The sequence below is a fragment of the Oncorhynchus mykiss genome, chromosome 11, assembly GCF_057628025.1.
Source record: "Oncorhynchus mykiss isolate SJ-2025 chromosome 11, ASM5762802v1, whole genome shotgun sequence".
NCBI classification, from domain to species: Eukaryota; Metazoa; Chordata; class Actinopteri; order Salmoniformes; family Salmonidae; genus Oncorhynchus; species Oncorhynchus mykiss.
Window position 1 is genome coordinate 58,660,279 of NC_143032.1, and position 24,336 is coordinate 58,684,614.

At 40.7% G+C, this 24,336-nt stretch overlaps 1 protein-coding gene across 2 annotated transcripts; it reads left to right on the plus strand.

Moving 5' to 3' along the window:
• Window positions 1-485: 485 nt before the first annotated feature.
• Window positions 486-14,567, plus strand: LOC100136173 (beta-3b-adrenergic receptor). Of its 2 annotated transcripts, none has more exons than XM_021619866.3 (2): window positions 486-2,480; window positions 13,276-14,567. In XM_021619866.3, exons 1-2 carry the CDS (start codon window positions 1,087-1,089, stop codon window positions 13,301-13,303), a joined length of 1,422 nt encoding a protein of 473 aa, XP_021475541.3. In that variant the 5' UTR covers window positions 486-1,086; the 3' UTR covers window positions 13,304-14,567.
• The last annotated feature ends 9,769 nt before the right edge of the window (window positions 14,568-24,336 follow it).

Genomic DNA, 24,336 nt, shown 5'->3' on the forward strand with positions numbered 1-24,336 from the left:
GCACTTCCTGACCTCCTGCCAAATGTATGAACATATTAGAGACACATATTTCCCTCAGATTACACAAACCCAATTTTGATAAACTCCCATATCTACTGGGTGAAACACCAGCATGCCATCACAGCAGCAAGATTTGTGACCTGTTGCCACAAGAAAAGGGAAACCAGTGAAGAACAAACACTATTTATGTTTATTTATTTTCATTATTTGCACATCGTTACAACACTGTATATAGACATAATATGACATTTTACATGTCTTTATTCTTTTGAAACTTCTGTGAGTGTAATGTTTACTGTTCATTTTTATTGTGTATTTCACTTTTGTTTATATCTACTTCACTTGCTTTGGCAATGTTAACATGTGTTTTCCATGCCAATAAAACCCTTGAATTGAATTGTGAATTGAGAGAGAGAGAGAGAGAGAAAGAGAAAGCAGGAGCGAGAGAGAGAGAGAGAGAAGGGTACAGAGAGAGAGCAGGGGAGTGAGTGAGAGAGAGAAAGAGAGCGAAAGCAGGGTAGAGAGAGAGGTAGGGAGTGATATACAGCCAAAGAGGGAGGGCAGCCACTTGGTGCACTCTTGTGGTTCTAGCAGGAGCGTCACAGCTGCTTGCTCTCTGACAGTGTGGCATCGCTCTCATATAGCACACAGCGAAAAGTGCTCCAGACAAACATTACAGTATGTATGATTGGACTTCTTTCAGAGGAATATGGGTTTGCCTCCTTTTAAAAAGTTTTTCTAACTTCTTGAATTTGTCATTTTTTCACTATCCTCTCCAGGGATGTATAAAACCAAGACAAAATTAGCAAAAAAGGATTGTTTTCGGGGTTTTAATTTGGACATTTTGGATGCATTGCATTGACAAGACAACATGTTGTCACCGGTGTTTGGAGACATAGGAGACAGACATACATGTTTGGATTATCTGGACACTTACCAGTGATACATGAAAGCTGTGAAACATGTCAGCGGGAGATTTACATTTGCTTGGAATGAAGAAAAACGCAAGGGTGTGACATAGAGAGACCAAATTGTTGTGTGTTTGACTTTAAAAATGCTATTACAAAATGTTGTTTTTGACTCTTAATGCATGAAAAATCAATTTTACCTTTGTGCATGTCTTTTCTTATGAAGATGGATTTTAACTTGAGTAGCATAGTGCTCTACGCGGTCAACACCACTGTGACCCCCTTTCACAACAATACAGGACCCTACCATCCTGCAGCGGGACCCTGGAGTTTACTATTGCTGGTGATCATCATCATGACCATCGTGGTGGGCAACCTGCTGGTCATCATCGCTATAGCACGCACATCCCAGTTACAGACTATGACTAACATCTTCATCATGTCCCTGGCCTGTGCTGACCTCATCATGGGGGTCCTGGTGGTCCCTCTGGGGGCCACCATCGTGGTGACGGGGAACTGGCAGCTGAGTGACATGTCCTGCGAGCTCTGGACCTCTGTAGATGTGCTCTGTGTCACGGCCAGCATCGAGACTCTTTGCGTGATTGCAGTGGACCGCTATATTGCCATTACAAGGCCCCTCAGGCACAAGGTTCTGCTCAATAAGTGGCGCGCCCGACTAATAGTGTGTGTGGTGTGGATTGTGTCTGCTCTGATCTCTTTTGTGCCCATCATGAACCAGCTTTGGCGGGCAGAAGAGGACCCGGAGGCCATGGTGTGCTATCAGGACCCTGCCTGCTGTGACTTTATGACCAACAGCACTTTTGCCATTATATCCTCTGTAGTGTCATTCTACATCCCTTTGCTCATAATGATATTTGTCTATGTCAAAGTCTTCCTCATAGCCACACGACAGGTACAGCTCATAGACAAGACCCGGCTGCGCTTCCAGAGTGAATGGCCAGCGCCGACGACAACACAGCTGAGCAACCACAGTTGCAACATTTTGCCCTTGGGCTATGGTGGCAGTAGCAGCTGCACCAGCTCACCTCGCAAGAGAAGCTCCAGGCGAAGACCCTCACGGCTAACCGTTGTCAAGGAGCACAAGGCCCTCAAGACCTTGGGCATTATCATGGGCACCTTCACCCTCTGCTGGCTGCCTTTCTTTGTGGCTAACATCATCAATGTGTTTGACAGGAACGTGCCCCCGGGAGAGATCTTCCGCCTGCTCAACTGGCTGGGCTACATCAACTCTGGCCTCAACCCCATAATCTACTGCAGGAGCCCTGAGTTCCGCACTGCTTTCAAGAACTTACTGGGCTGCCCCTGGTTTTCCACCCCACGATTAAACACCTTAGGTGTCTACAAGGAGAAGCGGACACACTGCCCCTGCTTCCTGGGTTCGCCTGAGGCAGCCAGCTCTTTCCAGAAGCCCCCTGCTGCTGCCAGGCCTGAGGGGGACGAGAGCCTGGCTAGCAGTCAGAGCAGCGACAAGAGTGAGGAGCCTTCCCCAGGACCCCCACACTTTAACGGCAACACACAGTTCAGTGAATTCTCCAAACCAGAAAATGAATTGTAAGTTTCCTATTGTTATCATCTAAAATTTTGCACACTACATTTTCTCGTTCCATGATAAATACTTTAAACAATGCATAGAAAAATGGGGAGGAGGGGTCATTGTTGGATAATTATGTTTAAATTTCACAGATATCTCAAATTTGCACTTATTAGCATTTACACTATTCGATTTGATAGTGATAGATTATCTTGAGAAGACGCCATGGTCCATGTCTATACAAGTTTTTTGTTGTCATGCAAGGCGACGAACCTAATTCTCAATCCTCCAGTATCAAAGTGAATTCAAAGAGTTAACTGACATATATTTCACTTAAGTTTTACAGAGAAAATCCCTTTAGAAGTGAATTGAAAGATGACAGTTTTATGACAAAATATACAAGCATACTGTAAACCAAAGCAAGCACTGAACTTAAAGTTCAGCTTGTAAAATAAGGACCGACCAAATACAATGGGAACAAAATAAAATCAACAGAAGTACCAGAATTAACATTCCGTAGATGCTATACATTTTTACTTCAGCTTACAAAAATGTTACTCCTAATTGTATTTACAAGTCTAGGCCAATTGATATCTGCTGACACACACACACATAAATTGCGTAATCAACCTATGGTAGTGTATTTCCACATTATGAAGGGAAAAGTCTCTTCATAACGTTGAAATACACTACCATAGGTTGATTACGCAATTTATGTGTGTGTGTCATTTGTCAACCATTCAATACATCTCTGAATGGAAAATAATAATGAAACAATGCTAAGATATCAGGAGGGGAGTGTACTGCTGCAATCCAGAGGGCATGTTTAGGATCATGTCTGTAGTTTCACGGTATTCCTTTGGGAGAGGGGATACGTTTGGTTAATCAAACCATCTCTTTGAATCCTTCACTCACAGGTTTCGTAGAGCTCACTGGGCATGCATGTTCAATATATTTAGATATGTTCTGAATACACTAAGGTGCTGGAACAATGTAGGCCTAACAATGAATGTACTCAATGCTTACGTACTGAAAGATTAATATTACAACATTATAACGCAATGTGAAATGTAATATGCAAATGTTCATTGTGTAGATCCATATCAAAGTAATTAATTTCAAGACTGTAGATTAATTTATAATTGCTGCTACCGTATTATGTTACCTGTACATCTTTGAATGCGGCACGTCAACATTATACAAATTAATAACATATTACCAAGGGTTCTCTAAAAAACAAATAATTTCAAATCCCCATGTGTAATTTAGTGCTTCTGTAGCTGTTTACTCTACTATACCCTTAACCACCTCTTCTTGCTGTGTCTTGGAACCTTCAATACCAACTAATTATCCATTTAGAACCTAAAGGTTGATGAAATGGTAAGAAAACATACAAATGAATATAGCTTTTTTTATGACAAAAAATATGCATTATAGTAAAGTATTGTACATCAAAACTAAACCTAATTAAAAGTGTCCAAAAGTGTGAATGTCTGATGCAGACATTATAGAGGGGCTTCCCAATAGAGTGAGTTGATGGTGTTTATGCCTCTGCTAGGGCCCCTCTGCAGCCTGTCCAACACCCGCCCACAGCTGATAACCCTTTATCACTGAGCCACAAGACTTCCGCTCACCGGGAGAGGCTGTTTACAAGACAAATAGCCATTGGGAGCACACATAAGAGCATGGTTTGTTTATGGTTGGACTGCTAAACATGTGTCTTACCAAACCAATCCAATTTGCAGAGAGTCACTTATACTATACAGATGCTGGGATCAGGTTACCTTTTTAATGACTACCAATTTAATCCATAACAAGTGCATTCACTCAGTTCTGACTTCTCACTGCATCAATTTACAGTTGAAGGGTAGTAGGCTGTGTTATCTATACTGATCTTGTTCCGTGGGTTTCAGGGGCAGTTAGGAATCATTATGAGTGCACATTCTTCTCACACATGCAAATACTGGATCTAAAGATGACTTTAAAAGCTCTATAGCTGACAACAGTCCAGTAATATGAATAGGCCAGTGACATGCAATATATATATATTTTTTATCTAAACAGTTCATTTGCAGTGTCACAATTGTTTCCGAAATGTTGCAATCTCTGAGCTCTTTAACAGATGCAATTAATTGGGCAGTAACGTAGGAACCATTTAAGAGTGTCCAGTAATTCAGCCTGAGTAAGAAGGCTATAGCTCACTGTACTAGAGTGAGATCATTAGGTGTATCAGAAAAAGTGGGCCGTGGCTTTGACAGTCTATTGAATGTGAATGATAATGTGTGAACTCCCTATTAGCCCCGGCAGGCAGGGGGGATAGGCTAGGACACAGCATGAATCAGGGACCTATGTCTTCTGCAGGTGGTGATAAGCCAGCGCTTGGTGAGAGCAGTGTTGTCCTATGGTAATTTAGCCTAAATCCTTCCTACAATGTTCTGGGAATTGTGCAGGATACCTAGCTAGCACATAACATTCTGAGAACCATATGTTTCTTAGGTGGGAATTTCAGTACTTTAGCATAACATTTTCTATAGGTTTCCTCATGGTTCTATTTAAAGTCATGTTCTCAGAACATTAAGAAAACTTTCCATGAAAACCACTAGAAAACATTAGTAACATTCAAAGAACTTTCTAAGAATTATATTTTAAAACAGATACATTCTGTTCTCACCATCAACAAAACTCTCTCTATCCTCTATCTGGTTAAGTGTGTTCAGGTGTGTTGGCCACACCCACTAATTGGCCACACGTAATCTTAATGAGTGCTTGTTTCCTTTGAAATGGGGTCTGTTTGAATCAAAGTGAAAAATAGAGGACTCATCATAGATATCTGTTTTAGCATGGACAATGCCATTTCCATTAGACATTGCCATCATCCACCATTTTAAAGCAGTTAAGTAGTTAACTGGTTGGGGATTCCTATGGTTTTTAGCCTCAATGGCACTGCCGATGCCATCAAAGACGCTATAATGGCACTGATATAAAGATGAGTCCTCTATATATCTCTGTGGTTTGACTAAACTAGAGGACGACTGATTAATCGGAATAGCCAATTAATTAGGGCCGATTTCAAGTTTTCATAACAATCGGTAATCGGTATTTTTGGACACTGATTGGCCAATTTATTAATTTTTTTACACCTTTATTTAACTAGGCAAGTCAGTTAAGAACACATTCTTATTTTCAATGACGGCCTAGGAACGGTGGGTTAACTGCCTTGTTCAGGGGCAGAACGACAGATTTTTACCTTGTCAGCTCGGGGATTCGTTTTTGCAACCTTCCGGTTACTAGTCCAACGCTCTAACCACCTGCCTTACATTGCACTCCACGAGGAGCCTGCGTGGCAGGCTGACTACCTGTTAAGCGAGGGCAGCAAGAAGCCAAAGGTAAGTTGCTAGCTAGTATTAAACGTATCTTGTAAAAAACAATCAATCTTAACATAATTACTAGTTAACTACACATGGTTGATGATATTACTAGTTTATCTAGCGTGTCCTGCGTTGCATATAATCAATTTCTCATCGAATCACAGCCTACTTTGCCAAAAGTGTGATGAAGTGTGAACGTGTGATGAACGTGTGAATGTGTGATGATGCAAGCAGTCAGGGTATATGCAGGAGTTTGGGCCATCTGGCTCATTGCGAACTGTGTGAAGTACATTTATTCCTAACAAAGACTGTAATTAATTTGCCAGAATTGTACATAATTATGACATAACATTGAAGATTGTACAATGTAACAGCAACATTTAGACTTAGGGTTGCCATCCGTTAGATAAAATACGGAACGGTTCCTTTTTTCACAGAAAGAATAAACGTTTTGCTTTCGAAATGATAGTTTCCGGATTCGACCATATTAATCACCAAAGGCTTATATTTCTGTGTGTTATTATGTTCATAATTAAGTCTGTGATTTGATAGAGCAGCCTGACTGAGCGATGGTAGGCAGCAGCAGGCTCGTCAGCATTCATTCAAACAGCACTTTCAAACAGTGAGTTTGCCAGCAGCTCTTCGCAATGCTTCAAACATTGCTCTGTTTATGACTATCAACTTCCGAGATTAGGGTGGTGTAACCGATGTGAAATGGCTAGCTAGTTAGCGGTGTGCGCACTAATATTGTTTCAAACGTCACTCGCTCTGAGTAGTTGTTCCCCTTGCTCTGCAAGGGCCTCTGCTTTTGTGGAGCGATGGGTAACGATGCTTCGAGGGTGGCTGTTGTTGATGTGTTCCTGGTTCGAGCCCAGGTAGGGGCGAGGAGAGGGACGGAAGCTATACTGTTACACTAAAGTGCTTATAAGAACATCCAATAGTCAAAGGTATGTGAAATACAAATGGTATAGAGAGAAATAGTCCTATAATTCCTATAATAACTACAACCTAAAACGTCTTACCTGGGAATATTGAAGACTCATGTTAAAAGGAACCACCAGCTTTCATATGTTCTCATGTTCTAAGCAAGGAACATATTGCACTTTTACTTTCTTCTCCAACACTTTGTTTTTCCATTATTTAAACCAAATTGAACATGTTTCATTATTTATTTGAGGCTAAATTGATTTTATTGATGTATTGTATTAAGTTAAAATAAGTGTTCATTCAGTATTGTTTTAATTGTCATTATTACAAATTAATTAATTAATCGGACGATTAATTGGTATCGGCTTTTTTTGGTCCTCCAATAATCGGTATCGGCGTTGAAAAATCCTAATCGGTCAACCTCTAGACTAGACTAAAATAAACAGCTTTGTATGAGTTTAAAACATATGGCATGCTAGCTCCATCCTGGTGGCGCAGTGGACTAATAACATGATTTTTGAATGACTACCTCATCTCTGTAGCCCACATATACAATTATCTCTAAGGTCCATCAGTCGAGCAGTACATTTCAAACACAGATTCAACCACAAAGACCAGGGAGGTTTCCAATGCCTCACAAAGAAGGGCACCTATTGGTAGATGGGGAAACGTTTAAAAAGCAGACATGCTTTCCCTTTGAGCATGGTAAAGTTATTAATTACACTTTGGAAGGTATATAAATACACACAGTCACTACAAAGATACAGGTATCCTTCGGAACTCAGTTGCCAGAAAGGAAGGAAACCGCTCAGGGATTTCATCGTGAAGCCAATGGTGATTTAAAACAGTTACAGAGTTTAAAGGCTGTGATTAGCTGTGATAGGAGAAAACTGAGGATGGATTAACAACATTGTAGTTACTCCACAATACTAACCTAAATTACAAAGTGAAATGAAGGAAGCCTGTACAAAATAAAAATATTCCAAAACATGCATCCGGTTTGCAAGAAGGCACTAAAGCAATACTGCAAAACATTTGGCAAAGCAATTCACTTTTTGTCCTGAATACAAAGTGTTGTGTTGGATTTGCCCCAAACATAACACATTACTAAGTACCACTCTCCATATTTTCAAGCATGGTGGTGGCTGCATCATGTTATGGGTAGGCTTGTAATCGTTAAGGACTGTGGATTTTTTCAGGATAAAACATTTACGGAACGGAGCTAAGCACAGGCAACATCTTAGATGAAACCCCGGTTCAGTCTGCTTTCCACCAGACACTGGGAGATGAATTCACCTTTCAGCAGGACAATAACTTAAAACACAAGGCCAAATCTACACTGGAGTTGCTTACCAAGAAGACAGTGAATGAGTGGCTGAGTTACAGTTTTGACTTAAATCTACTTGAAAATCTATGGAAAGACCCCAAAATGGTTGTCTAGCAATGATTAACAACTCATTTGACAGAGCTTGAAGAATTTAGAAAATAATAAATAGGCACAATTTGCACAATCATGGTGTGGAAAGCTTTTAGAGACTTACCAAGAAAGACTTACAGCTGTAATAGCTAACAAAAGTGTTTCTACAAAGTATTGACTCAGGGGTGTGAATACTTTTGTAAATTAGATATTGTTGTATTTCATTTCCAATACATTTTTAAAATGTTCTAAAAACATGTTTTCACTATTATGGGGAATTGAGTGTAGTAGAGTGAATTTGTTTTTTGCTCCCATTTTGAATTCAGGTGGTAAAACAACAAAATGTAGAATAAGTCAAGGGGTATGAATACTTTCTGATGGCACTGTATGTTGGAATCTCACTGATGCCACACCACAATAAAAAATGAATGTGTTTGCATGATTAATGCCTATGAAAAATAATTTCAGTCTTATCTGTGCTTGGAGTTCAAAACAGTTAACCCAAACTTAGCTAGTAGTGTTATTAAAGGTATTATTGAAACATGTTCTCAGAACGTTATTTAATTACCTTCAAATAACTTATAATTTCTGTTCTCAGAACATCAATAAAGCCTCCCAGGAAAATTTTCAGGGAACCATAGTAAAACATTCTCAGAACCTCCCTGCAACCTAAAAATGTATGTTCCAGAACAGGCGAAATGTTCACTTCCGTTCTCAGAAGGTTTAAAAAACACTCAATTTTAACGGTCAAGAAACGTATGGCTTCATTCCCAGAACCAATGGGAAACTTAAAACTTATGTTCCCACAACTTCCAAGGAACTAAATGTGCTAGCAGGGTAATGACTATTGTTATATCTAGTCTTATGACTATTTGTTCATGACAAAATGCCCTAAATAGGGAATGGAGCTTTGTACAAATTATTGCTAATTCATTGTTCCAAACAAAGTCGATGCCACATGGGAAATTCATGATGGTAGTTAGATATCCACATACTCTTGACCATGCAGTGTATTTTATAAATTATACATATCACATATATATCATAAATATCAAAGCTATCCTTCATTAAGAAATACATGGAATGTGACATCTTTAACTAAACCCTGTGTAATTTGTTCATTCTGTACAGTACAGTCTTTTTTACTAGCATGCATAGCAGCAAAATAATCAAATTACTGTAGCTAATGTCCTCAGAGTTTCTCATATCAAACTGTTTTTAGATCTAAAGAGGAACAGCTGCTACTGTTTTAGTCCTCATGATGCGGCAGCACTACAGCATCTTGTAATAGTTATCACATACTCATTCTCTTTTATAAGCAGTGGTATGCTCTGCAGTGGCCTGCTCAGTATGGGTCAGGGGAAATATGATAAGACTGTAATGCAAGGGAAAACAGTAAATGATTGAAGAACACAACTTGTTCTGTGCCAATATTTAAAAATGACAGTGGGGTCTTTTTTTCAGAGAGAACTCACAATTTATTTTTTTGTCAACACTTCACCTAACATACAGATGATTAAAAATGTTCCACTCTTCGAAGCAAAATGCCAGGAGTTGAAAAGGCTTAGTCTTGAAATTAATAGAAATTCAACTAAAGATCATTCTAATTTAAAATGTGCCCTAATACTGTTTGGTTATACAAGGCCAACACAATCAAGATTGCAGGTTCAACCTCTAGAGCACTATTTCATTATCTTCAATTGAGCCATTCAGCAAAGAGTGAATGCCTGTTTTGTTAACAATTCAGCCAGACTCAGATAGAACAAACAGGACATTTCCTCCATGGGACAAAATGACTGTATAATAGAGAGAAGCCGTTATCACAAAAAAATAACATGTGATCATCATATTAATTAAGCATCAATAATGGCAGAGCCTCTATGAAAGCATGATAGAAGATAGGTTTGTTTTACAATGGCTTTGCAATCATTAGCTCAGTGGTACTAACTTTAACTTTAACTTTGTGTTTGCCCTGGCACTAAAAGGTTGTGTCCTAAATGACCAACTGACAGAGTCATGCAGCTTTCAGTGGAATAGCTTTGTGGGACATGCCTGGAACAGTAATTCCCATCTGATGGCTGATGGACTAAACTCTCTTTCTGTATGCTACCAAGCAACTGAGACTGAGGCATGATCTCACCCCTTGGGGTGATCCAGGGCCAAATGCCTCAAGATATATTTATCCAAACACCATGTCCCTCAACAGAAACATGTAGTGTGTCAGATATTGTTATCAAATTCACCTCCCAAAATACAGCAAATGAAAGATTCCTAGAATTCTCATCAAATTCTCACAGAAGTCCTGGGTTAAGAAGTTGCTGTACGGCACCTATATTCAGTTCAGTAATGGATTAAGTGCAATAACACTCACGAGGTGTCACAACAAGCAATGAAGGCCAACATGTTGTGGCAGTTTGAACTCAGACACAACTCTCTAATGGATATGTCCAGCGCAAATTGAATTGCACAGATTAGAGAGACACATTACAGCGTATTTTCACCCTCTGAACTTGTGTTGTTGTTTCAGCTTCCACTTGTTTGGCATGGCAAATATATCAGGCAAGAAATAGCTTTTGGAGAGAATCCACCAAGAGGAGAGGCAGTGGAAATATGTCGATCTGCGGCCCAGCCTAATGTACTGAGTGATTCAGAGTGCATGCCACAATTGGCTTATTACTCCAAATGACTGAGTAAACATTTATACACACATTAGGTGACACCAGCACTATTTTCAACAGACATTGGTGATGTCCTGGCTTGAGTCCTAGATATAGAGCTACATGCTGAGTTTATAATGCTACCCAGCAATGTGTAAAATCTAAATCCTTTCTCCCGGAGAGTGGAATGCAACGCTGTCTTATTATGAATAAACAGAAACATTGTACTCTGTTGTACATCATTTGTCAGTTAAACAGCATTTGTCATCATCACTGGTATCAACGGTAAAATGTCCAGTCAATATTTAGAAAGGCTAGTCATTACAGTTCATCCATGCATCTATTTCTCATAATGGTATCAATGAAATACACTGTACATACTTTTCAGTTATAGGCATGCAGGATGGCCACAGAAAATATGCGCATCAATTAAGTTATATTTGTAAAACGAATAAAACAGTTGACAGATGACAGATGAAAGCAAGCCTTTTCATTCTGGCACAAATAAATCACATTGTACAATCTTTAACACAATGGTCACTTTTTCAAATTACAGCAGGTGACAAGAATTGTATATAAAAAAAATTGTCACGATTCTATAAAATTAGAAACTGCAGCAGTAGCGACTTACCCAGGAAATTACCAGAACTAGAGCTCTTTTCATGTGCAGTCGTCCATGACAGACCAAAAATGTTCCTTTTAAATATGTGAGCACTGCCATCAACTGAGCACCACATGCTATATAAGTATTTTGTTGGATTAGAAAGAGATATTACCTCAGAGAGCATGAAATTAGGAACAGGTAATGACACTCTTCGACACTCATTGTCAATGAGAGCTGAGTATCTGATCAAATCCTACAGCATCATAGAGCAGGCCTAAATGGTGTGGTTTTGGAGTTGAGTAAGTAGTTCAGTATGGGACACATCTTAAAATGGTGAGAGGAGGTTGAAGTCAATGTTTTACTGCACTGTCTGCAGTTGAATAAAGCAACAAAAAAAATTGGCAAGTAATTTAAATCAACTTAATCTCATTGATTGTTTCTTTCCAATTTACTGTAGTGTTGATAGTAATGCCCTGAGGCCTGGAAAGAAACATCTATGTGTAGGAAGGTTCTTAATGGTGAGGAACCATGTGCTCCAGGTGGTTCTTAAGAAACTGCAAACAACTTGATTGAAATATTTTAGCGCCATCAATCATAGAAATCAACATATTTGGCACTTCCACTGTAGTAGACAGGATTACAAAATAAACCCTTTGGCCCCATACCTGCCAGAGGCAAGACCTCAATTTCTGACCACAAAGTCCACCTTTGCCTGTTGACGTGTACTGTAAAAGAAAATACACTTAACTCAAATGATGGATGTCTCTGCCTGAGAATTTGGGATGAAGCGAAAGCCAAATTTGAACTAGGATTTAAACTACACAGGCAATTATTTCCCTCAGAAGACCAAGTGAAAGTACAGTACTTGCTTCGTAAGGGCTAAGGGTACTTGAGTCGTATTTCATAAAATGTTTTCATTTTTCTGTAGATTTCTCTAGCAAAACAATGGTGGGCATTGTTTATATTTTCCTGCGTAGACATGTACTGTAAAACTGATAGGATCAGAATCTCTGGCATTTTGAAAAAAGGATTGGTTGGGTATGTTTGGGGGAAAGAGAACCCTAGAGTACACACTACCATGAAGTGATTGATGGGGATAGGATGGAAATGAATCAATCAGGAGAGATATGTTTAAAAGCTCAAACTCAAATAAGCAGTAAAACTGTTTCCCAGTTAAAAAATGAACCCAAATCCCACAATGTTCAATACATTTATGTAAGCTACACATTTCAACCTCCTCCCACCATGTCAGAGTAACCTCTCACAAAGGGCATTTGCCAAGTCAAACAAACACATCATCTCCTGATGAGACCATTAGTTGGCCTTCATATCTGGATTCTTTAACAGTAAAGGAGCATGTGTTTGGGATTTAATGGGAGGATGGGGTGAACAACAAGTCTGATATTGCAAATTAATTGTAAATGACATGATCAAATAAGATGTTTGGATCAATTTCAGGGTTGGATCCCAATGCTTTGAATTCCATTCCATCATTTTGTAAAAATACATATTTTCCAAAATGGTGATTGAATATACAGTATCAATGCAAAAATCTCATCTTCTCCAAGGCTGGGAAAACAAAACACCTTTTATTATAGAGTCGATATTTCACCATTGATACAATAGCCACTTTCTGCTGGCTCTGAATTTGTTACAGTATGTGCTTAGTATATTTTGGCAATATGGCATCAACATTCCTCAAAAGTAATTATCTTGCAAACCGAAATGACATTCTTAGTACTCAGTGAATCATAGGCTTTAACAATGTCTGGAATATGAAGTATGACAGGAATATGACTCAATACAGTAAGCACAAAAACTAATTTCTCCTTATTAACTCAGTTTCACATTACAGGAATTGGACGGGTGAAAAACTGACTTTCACAACTGACTGAGCAGAGATTGGAATGGCTGAGATGAGACTGCACAAAGGAAAACCAAAGGAGATGGTCCTGGTGAATATGGGCAAGGAAGATTGACTGATGTCAAAACCCTGAGAAGGAGAACTGGACTGGGCAGTTTGGGTTGGCTGGTCTGGACTTTGGGAGTAGCACCAGTTTAAAGGTGCTAATCACAAGACCTGAAGACCAACTGTGTCAACACACCACCCTGCCACATGTTGGTAGGTCTGAGACTGTGAGGATAGCTCACTGTTCACTGCAATACAACATTAAATAAATCATCATCATTAACTGACTTATCCTGGCATTGGCTACCACCAACACGCTCACAGCATACTGTGTACAATAGGACAGACTCTTCCCTGACAACCAGAAAGGATTTCAGTAGCTCTTAGGACGTGACGCAGTAATACACAGTGTGTGATGTATGGTCAAAAGTGGGGAATCAGAATACATTTGGTACATTATCTAATGCTAAATTATTTATTTATTTATTATATCTCAACTTTATCTGTAAATGCAAAACTTGTAAACTTAATACAGGAATATTATGCCATATGTCTTTACTGTCCAGCAATGTCCATAGAGTAGCAACAGGTTTTCTTTTCAGATTTCATATCATCAACCTCCTCACTGCCAAATCAACCTAATTAAAAACTGCAACTGAAATATAAGTGTTCTGATCAAGGACATTAACATATTATTTTATAAATAGTGATGTGTAACTAAAATACATAAATTGCACAAAACAGTCAAGTATGAATGTAAGGCAATGACTGCCAACTAATCCATGAAAACCTAAGATGATTTGAAGCATCAGCCACACTAAATTTACCAGTACACCTATCAGGTGTACTGACCCACAGCCAAATTACATCCTTATGGTGCTTCGTACACACAGCAGGACCATCTGCATCACTGATTGCAGACATTGCATTGACCCATAAGATCTACTAACACTTATTTGCATCTCGTGCAGCATATTTGCTCATAACTTATTTATTGTGTATCATTGTTGATGCTATAGGATGTCATATAAGTACAAAAATGTGTTCATTTTTTATTTTTACACAGCAATGAAGCAGTGAATGAGTGTGATGTAAATTCCAAAAATAACATTAATTCAAGCTTGGTATGAACTAAGTCATTATGAATTCTGACAATTGGTACCTCTACAAACCTTTCACTAAACATATGACTGTACAACTGAAGTAAATGACAAGGTTTCCATGATCCTTCTCACTTGTATCAATGTGTGAAAGAGAGGGAGCAGAGAGAGACAGAAACAGAGAAAAGAGAGTGAGTCCGTGAATGAGTGAGACAGAGTTAGAGACAGAAACAGAGAAAGAGAGTGAGTCAGTGAGTGAGTGAGACATAGTTAGAGACAGAAAAACGGGAGACAGACAGACAGACAGACAGACAGACAGACAGACAGACAGACAGACAGACAGACAGACAGACAGACAGACAGACAGACAGACAGACAGACAGACAGACAGACAGACAGACAGACAGACAGACAGACAGACAGACAGACAGACAGACAGACAGACAGACAGACAGACAGACAGAGATAGTGGAGGGTGAGTGAGAGGGAGAATTTTGGCTGTAGAGAAATATATGTAGTCTGTCTCTCACTCTAGGGGAATAAGCCCTGGAACGCATAACGCTCACAGTAACTGTGTGGGGTTGAAAACACTCATGCTACAAAAACATCCATATCTCCTCAACTCCTTGGGATGGAAACAATTATCCGGACCGGAGTTCAACTCGATTCCTATCAGGTAATTCCTGTTACAGTTTTTTTTTGTTTTAAGTGGCAGGCTGGTAAAGCCTTCATTAATCACACACAACCTACTGTACTGGTCATCTACAAGGATAAACAACCCCTCACTGCTTTATAACCAGTGACATGTATTCATGGATGCCAAGGGAGGCCAGGCTTCCGCAAAAAATGTACCAATACATTTAAAAAAAAAAATCTCTACAGTAATTTATCTTTCGTCTCTGTTTCATAATTTTCTCAAGAGGCTGAATGTATCTCACTGGAGAGTGAGCGAGTGTCTCTACAGGCCATCTTTCTGATGCGGTTTGGTCCAAACAAATTTGAGATTGTTGCCGCCCATAGCATTGAAGGCCAGTGTGTCGTCTTATTGGTTATAGAGCAAACAACGCAATTATCACAACACATAGGTTGTAGGGGGGGGGGTTCTCAATGAACAAGCACAAGCAAATTACAGTTTGGTGAGACAATGATGATGCAAAGGTCACATACCCATAAGTGAAATCAATCATCCTACACAGACCAGATAGTCATTGGTCGTGTCTGAATAGCCATAGCCCACTTGCATTATAAATAGTAGGCATTTTGGGTATGGGAAAAAATGTGTTTCATAGTATGTGAAATGTAAAAAAATGTAGTGTGCTTTAAATGTCAGGATGTCATACTCTTCGGTTTTTCATCTAATACAGTGGTTCCCAAACTTTTTATAGTCCTGTACCCCATCAAACATTCCACCTCCAGCTGCGTACCCCCTCTAGCACCAGGGTCAGTGCACTCTCAAATGTTGTTTTTTGCCATCATTGTAAGCCTGCCACACACACACTATACGATAAATGTATTAAACATAAGACTGAGTGTGAGTTTTTGTCACAACCGGCTTGTGGGAAGTAACAAAGAGCTCTTATAGGACCAGGGCACAAATACTAATATAATAATAATCAATAATTTTGCTCTTTATTTAGCCATCTTACATATAAAAATGTATTTGTTCATCGAAAATTGTGAATAACTCACCACACAGGTTAATGAGAAGGGTGTGCTCGAAATGACGCACATAACTCTGCAATGTTGGGTTGTATTGGAGAGAGTCTCAGTCTTAAATAATTTTCCACACACAGTCTGTGCCTCTATTTAGTATTCATGTGAGAATCCACTCGAGAATCCACTCTCACATAGGTACGTGGTTGCAAAGGGCATCAGTGTCTTAACAATGCGATTTGCCAAGGCAGGATATTTTGAGCGCAGCCCAATCCAGAAATCTGGCAGTGGCTTCTGATTAATCTCACGTATACTCCCTCTCCGGCCTCTAGGTCATCAGGCTGCTGATTATCCCGCACATCTGTCACCATCGTCAAGCGCACCAGCGCCTCATGACACTCAACTGGACTCCATCACCTCCTTGATTACCTTCCCTATATCTGTCACTGCGCTTGGTTCTTTCCTCAGGTGTTATTGACTCTGTTTCATGTCGGTGCATTGTTTGTGTTTCGTGTTTATTGTTTTCTTTATTTATTAAAACGCATTGTTTCTGTTTTGTGCTTATTGTTTCGTTTATTTATTAAAACAATCCCTCCCTGTCCTTGCTTCCCAACTCTCAGCGCACTCATTACAGAATAACACCTCACTTAAGGGAAGCATCGGGGAGTGTTATTTTATTATATTTTTTGGGTCAGTGTAAATGACGTTGGCAACCGCTACAGGCTCTCATGCCTCAACCAGATCGCCAGGCTCCCCTGCCTCAGCCGGCTCGTCAGGCTCTCATGCCTCAACTAGATCGTCAGGCTCCCCTGCCTCAGCCGGGCTCGTCGGGCTTTCATGCTTTCACAGGATCGCCAGGCTCTCATGCCTCAGCCCGATCGCCAGGCTTCCCTGCCTCAGTCGGTCAGTCAGGTTCCCGCGCCCCAGCCGGCTCGACAGGTTCCCGCGCCCCAGCCTGCTCGACAGCTTCCCGTGCCCGGGCCGGCTCGACATGGGCCCGCGCCTCAGCCAGCTCGACAGGTTCCCATGCCTCGTGATCGGTCTGCTCCTGATCCCTGGGTTCGTCCCCTTTGTCGGTGTCCTGCGGCTGGATCTGCGCATCGGGGAGGGGGTACTGTCGCGTATAATCCCTCTCCGGCCTCTAGGTCATCAGGCAACTGATTATCCCGCACACCTGTCACCATCGTCAAGCGCACCAGCGCCTCATGACACTCACCTGGACTCCATCACCTCCTTGATTAACTTCCCTATATCTGTCACTCCCCTTGGTTCTTTCCTCAGGTGTTATTGACTCTGTTTCATGTCGGTGCATTGTTTCTGTTTTGTGCTTATTGTTTCGTTTATTTATTAAAACAATCCCTCCCTGTACTTTCTTCCCAACTCTCAGCGCACTCGTTACAATTAAATACGATTTTCACAGAACCGCTTGTTGCAATTTCGATGAGGCTCTCTTGTTCAGATATCGGTAAGGGGACTAGAGGCAGGGTACGAAAGGGATAACGAATCCAGTTGTTTGTGTGATCCGTTTTGGGAAAGTACCTGCATAATTGGGCACCCAACTCACTTAGGTGCTTCGCTATATCACATTTGATATTGTCCGTAAGCTTGAGTTCATTAGCACACACAAATCATAAAAGTATGTGTTGTCCTTGCTAATGCAGATAAGAAAAGAGCTCCAACTTCTTATTCAAAGCCTCAAATTTGACTTTTTTGCAACAATTCTATTGCACTGACTCTATGCACACACACGGTCTGAACTAGATTCCCTCAATCTCACACAAATTACTAGGTACAACCCTACTCAGACGACACCATTCTGTACACTTCTGGCCATCCCCCCCTGTGTTAACAAACCTCCAGACGAGCTTCAATGCCATACAACACTCCTTCCGTGGCCTTAAATGCTGGTAAAACTAAATGCATGCTCTTCAACCGACTAGCATCACTACTCTGGACGGAACTTAGAATATGTGGACATCTACAAATACCTAGGTGTCTGGTTAAATGCCTCCTTCACTCATGCTGCTAAACATACCCTCATAAAACTGACTATCCTACCGATCCTTGACTTCAGCGATGTCATTTACAAAATAGCCTCCAACACTCTACTCAGCAAATTAGATGTAGTCTATCACAGTGCCACCCGTTTTGTCACCAAAGCCCCATATACTACCCACCGCTGCGACCTGTATGCTCTCGTTTCATATTCGTCGCCAATCCCACTGGCTCCAGGCAGTGTTGCCAACTCCTCAGTAAGGAAAGTAGCTATTGGCTGTCCTAAATGTCGCTAGAAGTCGCTAAATGACGCCATCGCCTAATTTGCATAATTGGCCATGTGCATGTAATTGTGGTGGACGCTGTAGGAGAGAAGAATACTGTCGTGGGAGAGACAAAAAGGGAGTAAAAAACACCCTAAATATGTTTAGAACTACAAATGAACTTTATGTCGATTCTTGTTTTTTTTTTATGTCACAATTCCAACCTTCCTCCTTTATCCGGGCTTGGAACCGGCAAAAGTGAACCAAAAGAGACACTGGCAGAGTTAATTTGTTTTTTAGTTTAGTTTTTTAGTTTAGTTTTCTTCATTTGGTTTCGTTTTTAACCTTATGGTCCACTTAGGAGCCTACAACAAGTCACAGTAAAACATGAACATTTTTAACTATATCATTTGTAACATTTTTTTGTTAATGTAGATTGTATACACTCTAAATGGACCAAAAAGAGACCATACAAAAAACTGTCAATGGCAATGTGAGAAAATGATGGTAACTAGTCTGGCCCTAATTCAGGTTCATTGTTGTTGTTTTTTCAGACCCCCCTCCACACACATACAGGCTATGCTGGCTCACAGAAAGAGTGGGTCATCGTCATTTTGGTCAAGGCTCTCTATGGCAGGTTCAGCAACTGAGGGAGCTGACGTAAATGAGTAAGCAGCTGATGAGCCAAAAATCTGCAAAACATTATCAGGCAGCTGGTGCTCATAGCAGGCCTCACCAGACAGCTTCAGTCCTTATCGAATGTACAGGATGGAGTTAAGGGTCTGCAAGGACATCCGATTTCTAAGTTTCCTTTTTGCTTTTTACCACACTCATCTGGCTGAATACTCTCCCAACTTCAGCATTCGAGAGTGGCAAGGACAACACAGACACAGCAGCCATGGCAAGTTCTTGAAAAGGGTTGATATCAGCTGCATCCCTGAACTTCCAAATCTCACTCCAGAAGCCCAGTGTGTTTTTTGTCTCATTCCATTTACTAAGATGGATGGCACGCCATTGCTGGACAATCTTGTCTATCTCTGCAGGGGAGTAGCCAAGGAGCTTAGCTATTTTTTTATATTTCTCCATGGCTCTTATTGTGCTTTAGAGTTTCCTCCACATTTAAAACGGACATGTACTGCAATGCTTCGATGTTGTCCGGCAATCTCACCCTCAACTCATTAGTGAGGGAGATGGTGACGGCTACACACCACTTTCGGACATCGTTTTCATCCTCAGGCGCAAGGTGGAGCTCAGCTGCCTTTGACTCAAAAAGGTAACCAAGGTAAGGTTTGGGACTGATGTATCCATATTTTGGCCCTTTGAGTACATCAACATTTGCCAGTGGATTCAGCACCCTGCTACTCACAGACTTGATCAGGCTAACCAAGCTCCCTCCCTCAAAAGCCTTGATGGCCAACTGTACCTCACCCAGCACTGACTTCAAAAAAGTCAGATACAATATGTTTTGAGGATCACTGTACATGGAGTATAAAACCTCAGCCATGTAGCAGTGTTCACTGGACTTGGTTACTGTGAAATGCAGCCTAAGCTCCTCCCACTGGTCCAAAATGCGTGAAACCGTGGGTTCAATGGAGAGCCAACGTGTGGCACACACCTTGGTTACCTGTAAAGGTTTCTGCCTACAGTTGATGGTCTCATATATGGCCTTGTAAGCCTCCCTGCGCTTTGGAGACACTGAAAACCAGTTATAAGTCTCTCGTACCAAGTACTCCACACTACGGGGGATGGTGTCATTGGAAGCATGAATTACAGCAAGCTGCAGCGAGTGGCACACACAGTGAATAAGAACCAGATATTTGAGGCCAAACCCCTCCTTCAGCACTTTATGGACCCCATTGTTAATCCCCGTCATAACAGAGGCATTGTCAGTCCCTATCCCCAGGAGTTTCTCTTTTTTAAGACAACACTTCTCGAGGAAAGCCACAACAGTACAGGCTATAGATTTGGCATCTCCTCCAACTCAACAAGCCCTAGAAATGTTGACACAATTGTCAGCTTGGTGTCACTAAAGTACCTTATCACAACCCCCAGGTACTTAGAAACACTTACATCCGTGGAGTCATTGAGGAGGAGGCTGAAACGCTGGTCACCCACACCTGCGACCAACTTTTTCAGAAAGTATGGTGATAGAACACCATTAATCATTTCGGTGCACTTTGTCCTGTGCATGTTGAAGTGGGTAGCAGCAGTGGAGTCTGAGAACGCAGCTCTATATGCTTCTCTAATGTTATCACATGCCAGCATGGAACAGTGTTCAGCAATAGCTAATGCCATGGTGGCCTCAGCCTTTTTTGCAGAGTCAAGTTTTTTAACCATAAATGGCAGCTTGTTTTGGGTGGAATTGTTATAAGGCTTTGCATTTTGAGTATGTTTTTGAGTTGTCATGTGTTTTTTACATCACTAAGTTTGGCATAGAAATCAGCCTTACAATAAACGGCTTCAACCAGCCTTTGAATTCAGTGTTTGATTCCCACTGCTTTCTGTATTTTTGAGTGTACAGTTTAGACTGTGACATGATGAGCTAGCCATGTTTAGCTTATGTCACAGGGAGGCACACACACAGTGGACAAGGTGAGTAAGTGACTGAGGCTGTGTGAGTCAAATGCAGTGATTTATTTTGTGCTGTGATTTATTTTAGACAAAGAACATTTTACATTTACATCCCACCCTGAATGTAAGCCAGGGCGGAATCAGCCAGCGGCGGCTTCCCGCATGCGCGATTCATTTGCAATCTGGACGCGGAGGGGTGAACATCTCCTGCTCTGACTGCAGCTAGGAGAGACTGCTGCGTGAGGACTGGGCTGCCTGTGAGTGCTTTGGGACAGGGGTGGGGCCTCCAATAACACCAGAAAAAGTTGCTAGATTTGTCGCAAGTTGATTTTTTGAAAATGTGTCGCTAGAGGGGTCTGAATACTCGCTAAATAGAGCGATGAAGTCGCTAAGTTGGCAACACTGGCTCCAGGTCATCTATAAGTCTTTGCTAGGTAAAGCTCCGTCTTATCTCAGCTCACTGGTCACCATAGCAACACCCACCCGTAGCACGCGCTCCAGCAGGTGTATTTCACTAGTCATCCCCAAAGCCAACTCCTCCTTTGGCCGCCTTTCCTTCCAGTTCTCTGCTGCCAATGACTGGAACGAATTTCAAAAATCACTGAAGTTGGAGACTCAAATCTCCCTCACTAACTTTAAGCACCAGCTGTCAGAGCAGCTCATAGATCACTGCACATGTACATAGCCCATCTGTAAATAGCCCACCCAACTACCTCATCCCCATATTGTTATTTATTTTTGCTCTTTTGCAGCCCAGTATCTCTACTTGCACATCATCATCTGCACCTCTATCACTCCAGTGTTAATGCTAAATTGTAATTATTTTGCCACTATGGCTTATTTATTGCCTTACCTCCATAATCTTACTGCATTTGCAATCGCTGTATATACATTTTTCTATTGTGTTATTGACTGTACGTTTGTTTAACCCATGTGTAACTCTGTTGAGGTCGTTTTTGCTGCACTGCTTTGCTTTATCTTGGCCAGGTCGCAGCTGTAAATGAGAACTTGTTCTCAAATGGCCTACCTGGTTAAATAAAGGTGAAATACATTAAAAAAATTACATTAAAAACTGGACTACCCACACTGACATTCCACCACAAACACATGCGCACACATGCATACTAATGTAACAGTTTTGCTTCCATCCCTCTCCTCGCCCCTACCTGAGCTCGAACCAGGGACCCTCTGCACACATTAACAACTGCCTCCCACGAAGCATCGTTACCCATCGCTCCACAAAAGCCACGGCCCTTGCAGAGCAAGGGAAACAACTACTTCAAGGTCTCAGAGCGAGTGACGTCACAGATTGAAACGCTATTAGCGCGCACCCCGCTAACTAGATAGCCATTTCTCACCAGTTACACTGACGCCACACACACATTCACACACACACACACAAAAACACACGCACACCACGTAATGTATGCCGCTGCTACTGTCTATTATCTATCCTGTTGCCTAGTCACTTTACCCCTACCTCTATGTAAAAAAAATATTGTATCTTTATTTAACTAGGCAAGTCAGTTAAGAACAAATTCTTATTTTCAATGGCGGCCTAGGAACAGTGAGTTAACTGCCTGTTCAGGGGCAGAACGACAGATTTGTACCTTGTCAGTGTCACTATTTAAAAAAAAAATATATATATATATATATATATATATATATGCATCTTTAACTCTGTAATTTATGGTTGACGCAGGTGGGTGGCCATTAGCCAAAGTTCAAAGCACATGAATGCATCTAACTGGTATTTACGACTTCACAACTGGTAATTGCCTTCCCACTTGGTTATGAATGAAGCTTTACTGGATTTGTTTTTTAATAAACAGTATGTTCTAAATAGTATGTTGTACAATTAGTACTCAGTATGCAGTTTAAGTAAGTAATAGCCCAGCCAGATGTCGGACACGGCCATACTGTACAGAGAGAGATGCCTATCTGATACATCTGAAGGTCAGGCAGCTTCTCTGCAGTGATCAGCTTGCATAATACACAAGAATGTATTCACACAGTGAAGTGCAGTCATACAGTAGGTCAGGGGGAGTATTCATCTCATAACTACAGCAGTGATATGCATGCATACTAGATGATCGATGAGGTTCTTGTGAATCTATTGGATCTTGTGAATCTATTGGCATCAAAAGGAGATTAAATTAGGTCAAATGTTAAGAGAGAACAAACATGAGTTTCATCATTCACACTGCCCAAGATCAAAAGAGTACCAACATGTTGTATTCTGTGAAGAAGGGTTCCAACAAGAATCAGGGGCTCAAGTATACCTACTGCAAATGGAGCAAGAACGATTTACTTAAACATGCAGTGCCACCTAGTGTACAGCTGAGTCTGAACAATCTGCCTCAAATGTTGTAAGTGACCACAAATGTGAGCTTTTATTTGCTCTGTAATGATGTGCACCAAGTTCACACTTGTTGAATGCAAAATACAATGCATTGAATGTAAACGTGAGACGAGACAGTAGCTCTATATGTTACATTTCTAGCTGCAAATTTCTTGTAAAATCTCGACCCTCTAACATGCAAATTATCTTAAAAAGGTGCTTCAGTCAGCAACCATGTGTCTACACTTGCTACTATACTGGGATTCAATAGGAAAACTGCTGTGTCAGCATCATCAATGCAGTCTGACTGGGGGCTTTGAGTAAAGGGCCTTGAGTATAATGCTTAATTGTGCCTTACTTCACAAAGGGACAATTTGGTTTGAATGGTTCAAATGTTATATCAGGAACATGGAGTACTTAGAACATGGAGTAAAAATGTTAATTTTAAAAGCAGCATTTACATTTCAAACCACACAAAAGAGTTTGTAGCTTGTTGACAGTGATAATCTAATTCATATTTTTCAATTCTCTCTTCTGTGAGTTTCTACAGTTGGGTTTTGAGGAACAGGAGCAGGGCGCGATGTTTAAAAAAGCGACTTTTTGTTTCCATAGGCCTACATTTGTACTGTATTAACGTTATATTGCCAAAAAGTGAAAAGGACATACTTCCATTAAAGAAAGCAAACGCTACAATTTTACCTGTTCTTGAACACTTCCTGGGAAATCGCTAGGTTGAAGATTACATCATTTTTTAAACCTAGGAATATTGCAGCTCAGTGTCGATGCGAAAGCTACTCAGCATAGAGGTCAATGAGAACGAAATCTCAAACCTGTCAATTTATAAGTTACCACAATCACTAAATCCTAAACCCGGCCTATTTCTGTAATTGATCTTCTTAAAATTAGATGTTAAACTTAAGCCTAACCCCAAACTTAAGTTAAGAACAACAAGCAACATTTGTTTTATTATTAATTTTTACGATATCCAATGCTGACTTTATGGCTGTGGTAACTAGTGAAAACCGTTTATATTATTTATACGAGAACGGTAGAAGCCATCCATCACAGACG

Excerpts from the sequence above, each read along its gene's own strand:
- LOC100136173 (XM_021619866.3), top strand. The coding sequence starts at position 1,087 with ATGCATGAAAAATCAATTTTACCTTTGTGCATGTCTTTTCTTATGAAG. Across the intron at positions 2,481-13,275 it reads TCCAAACCAGAAAATGAATT|TTTCACATTACAGGAATTGG; the intron begins GTAAGTTTCCTA and ends TTATTAACTCAG.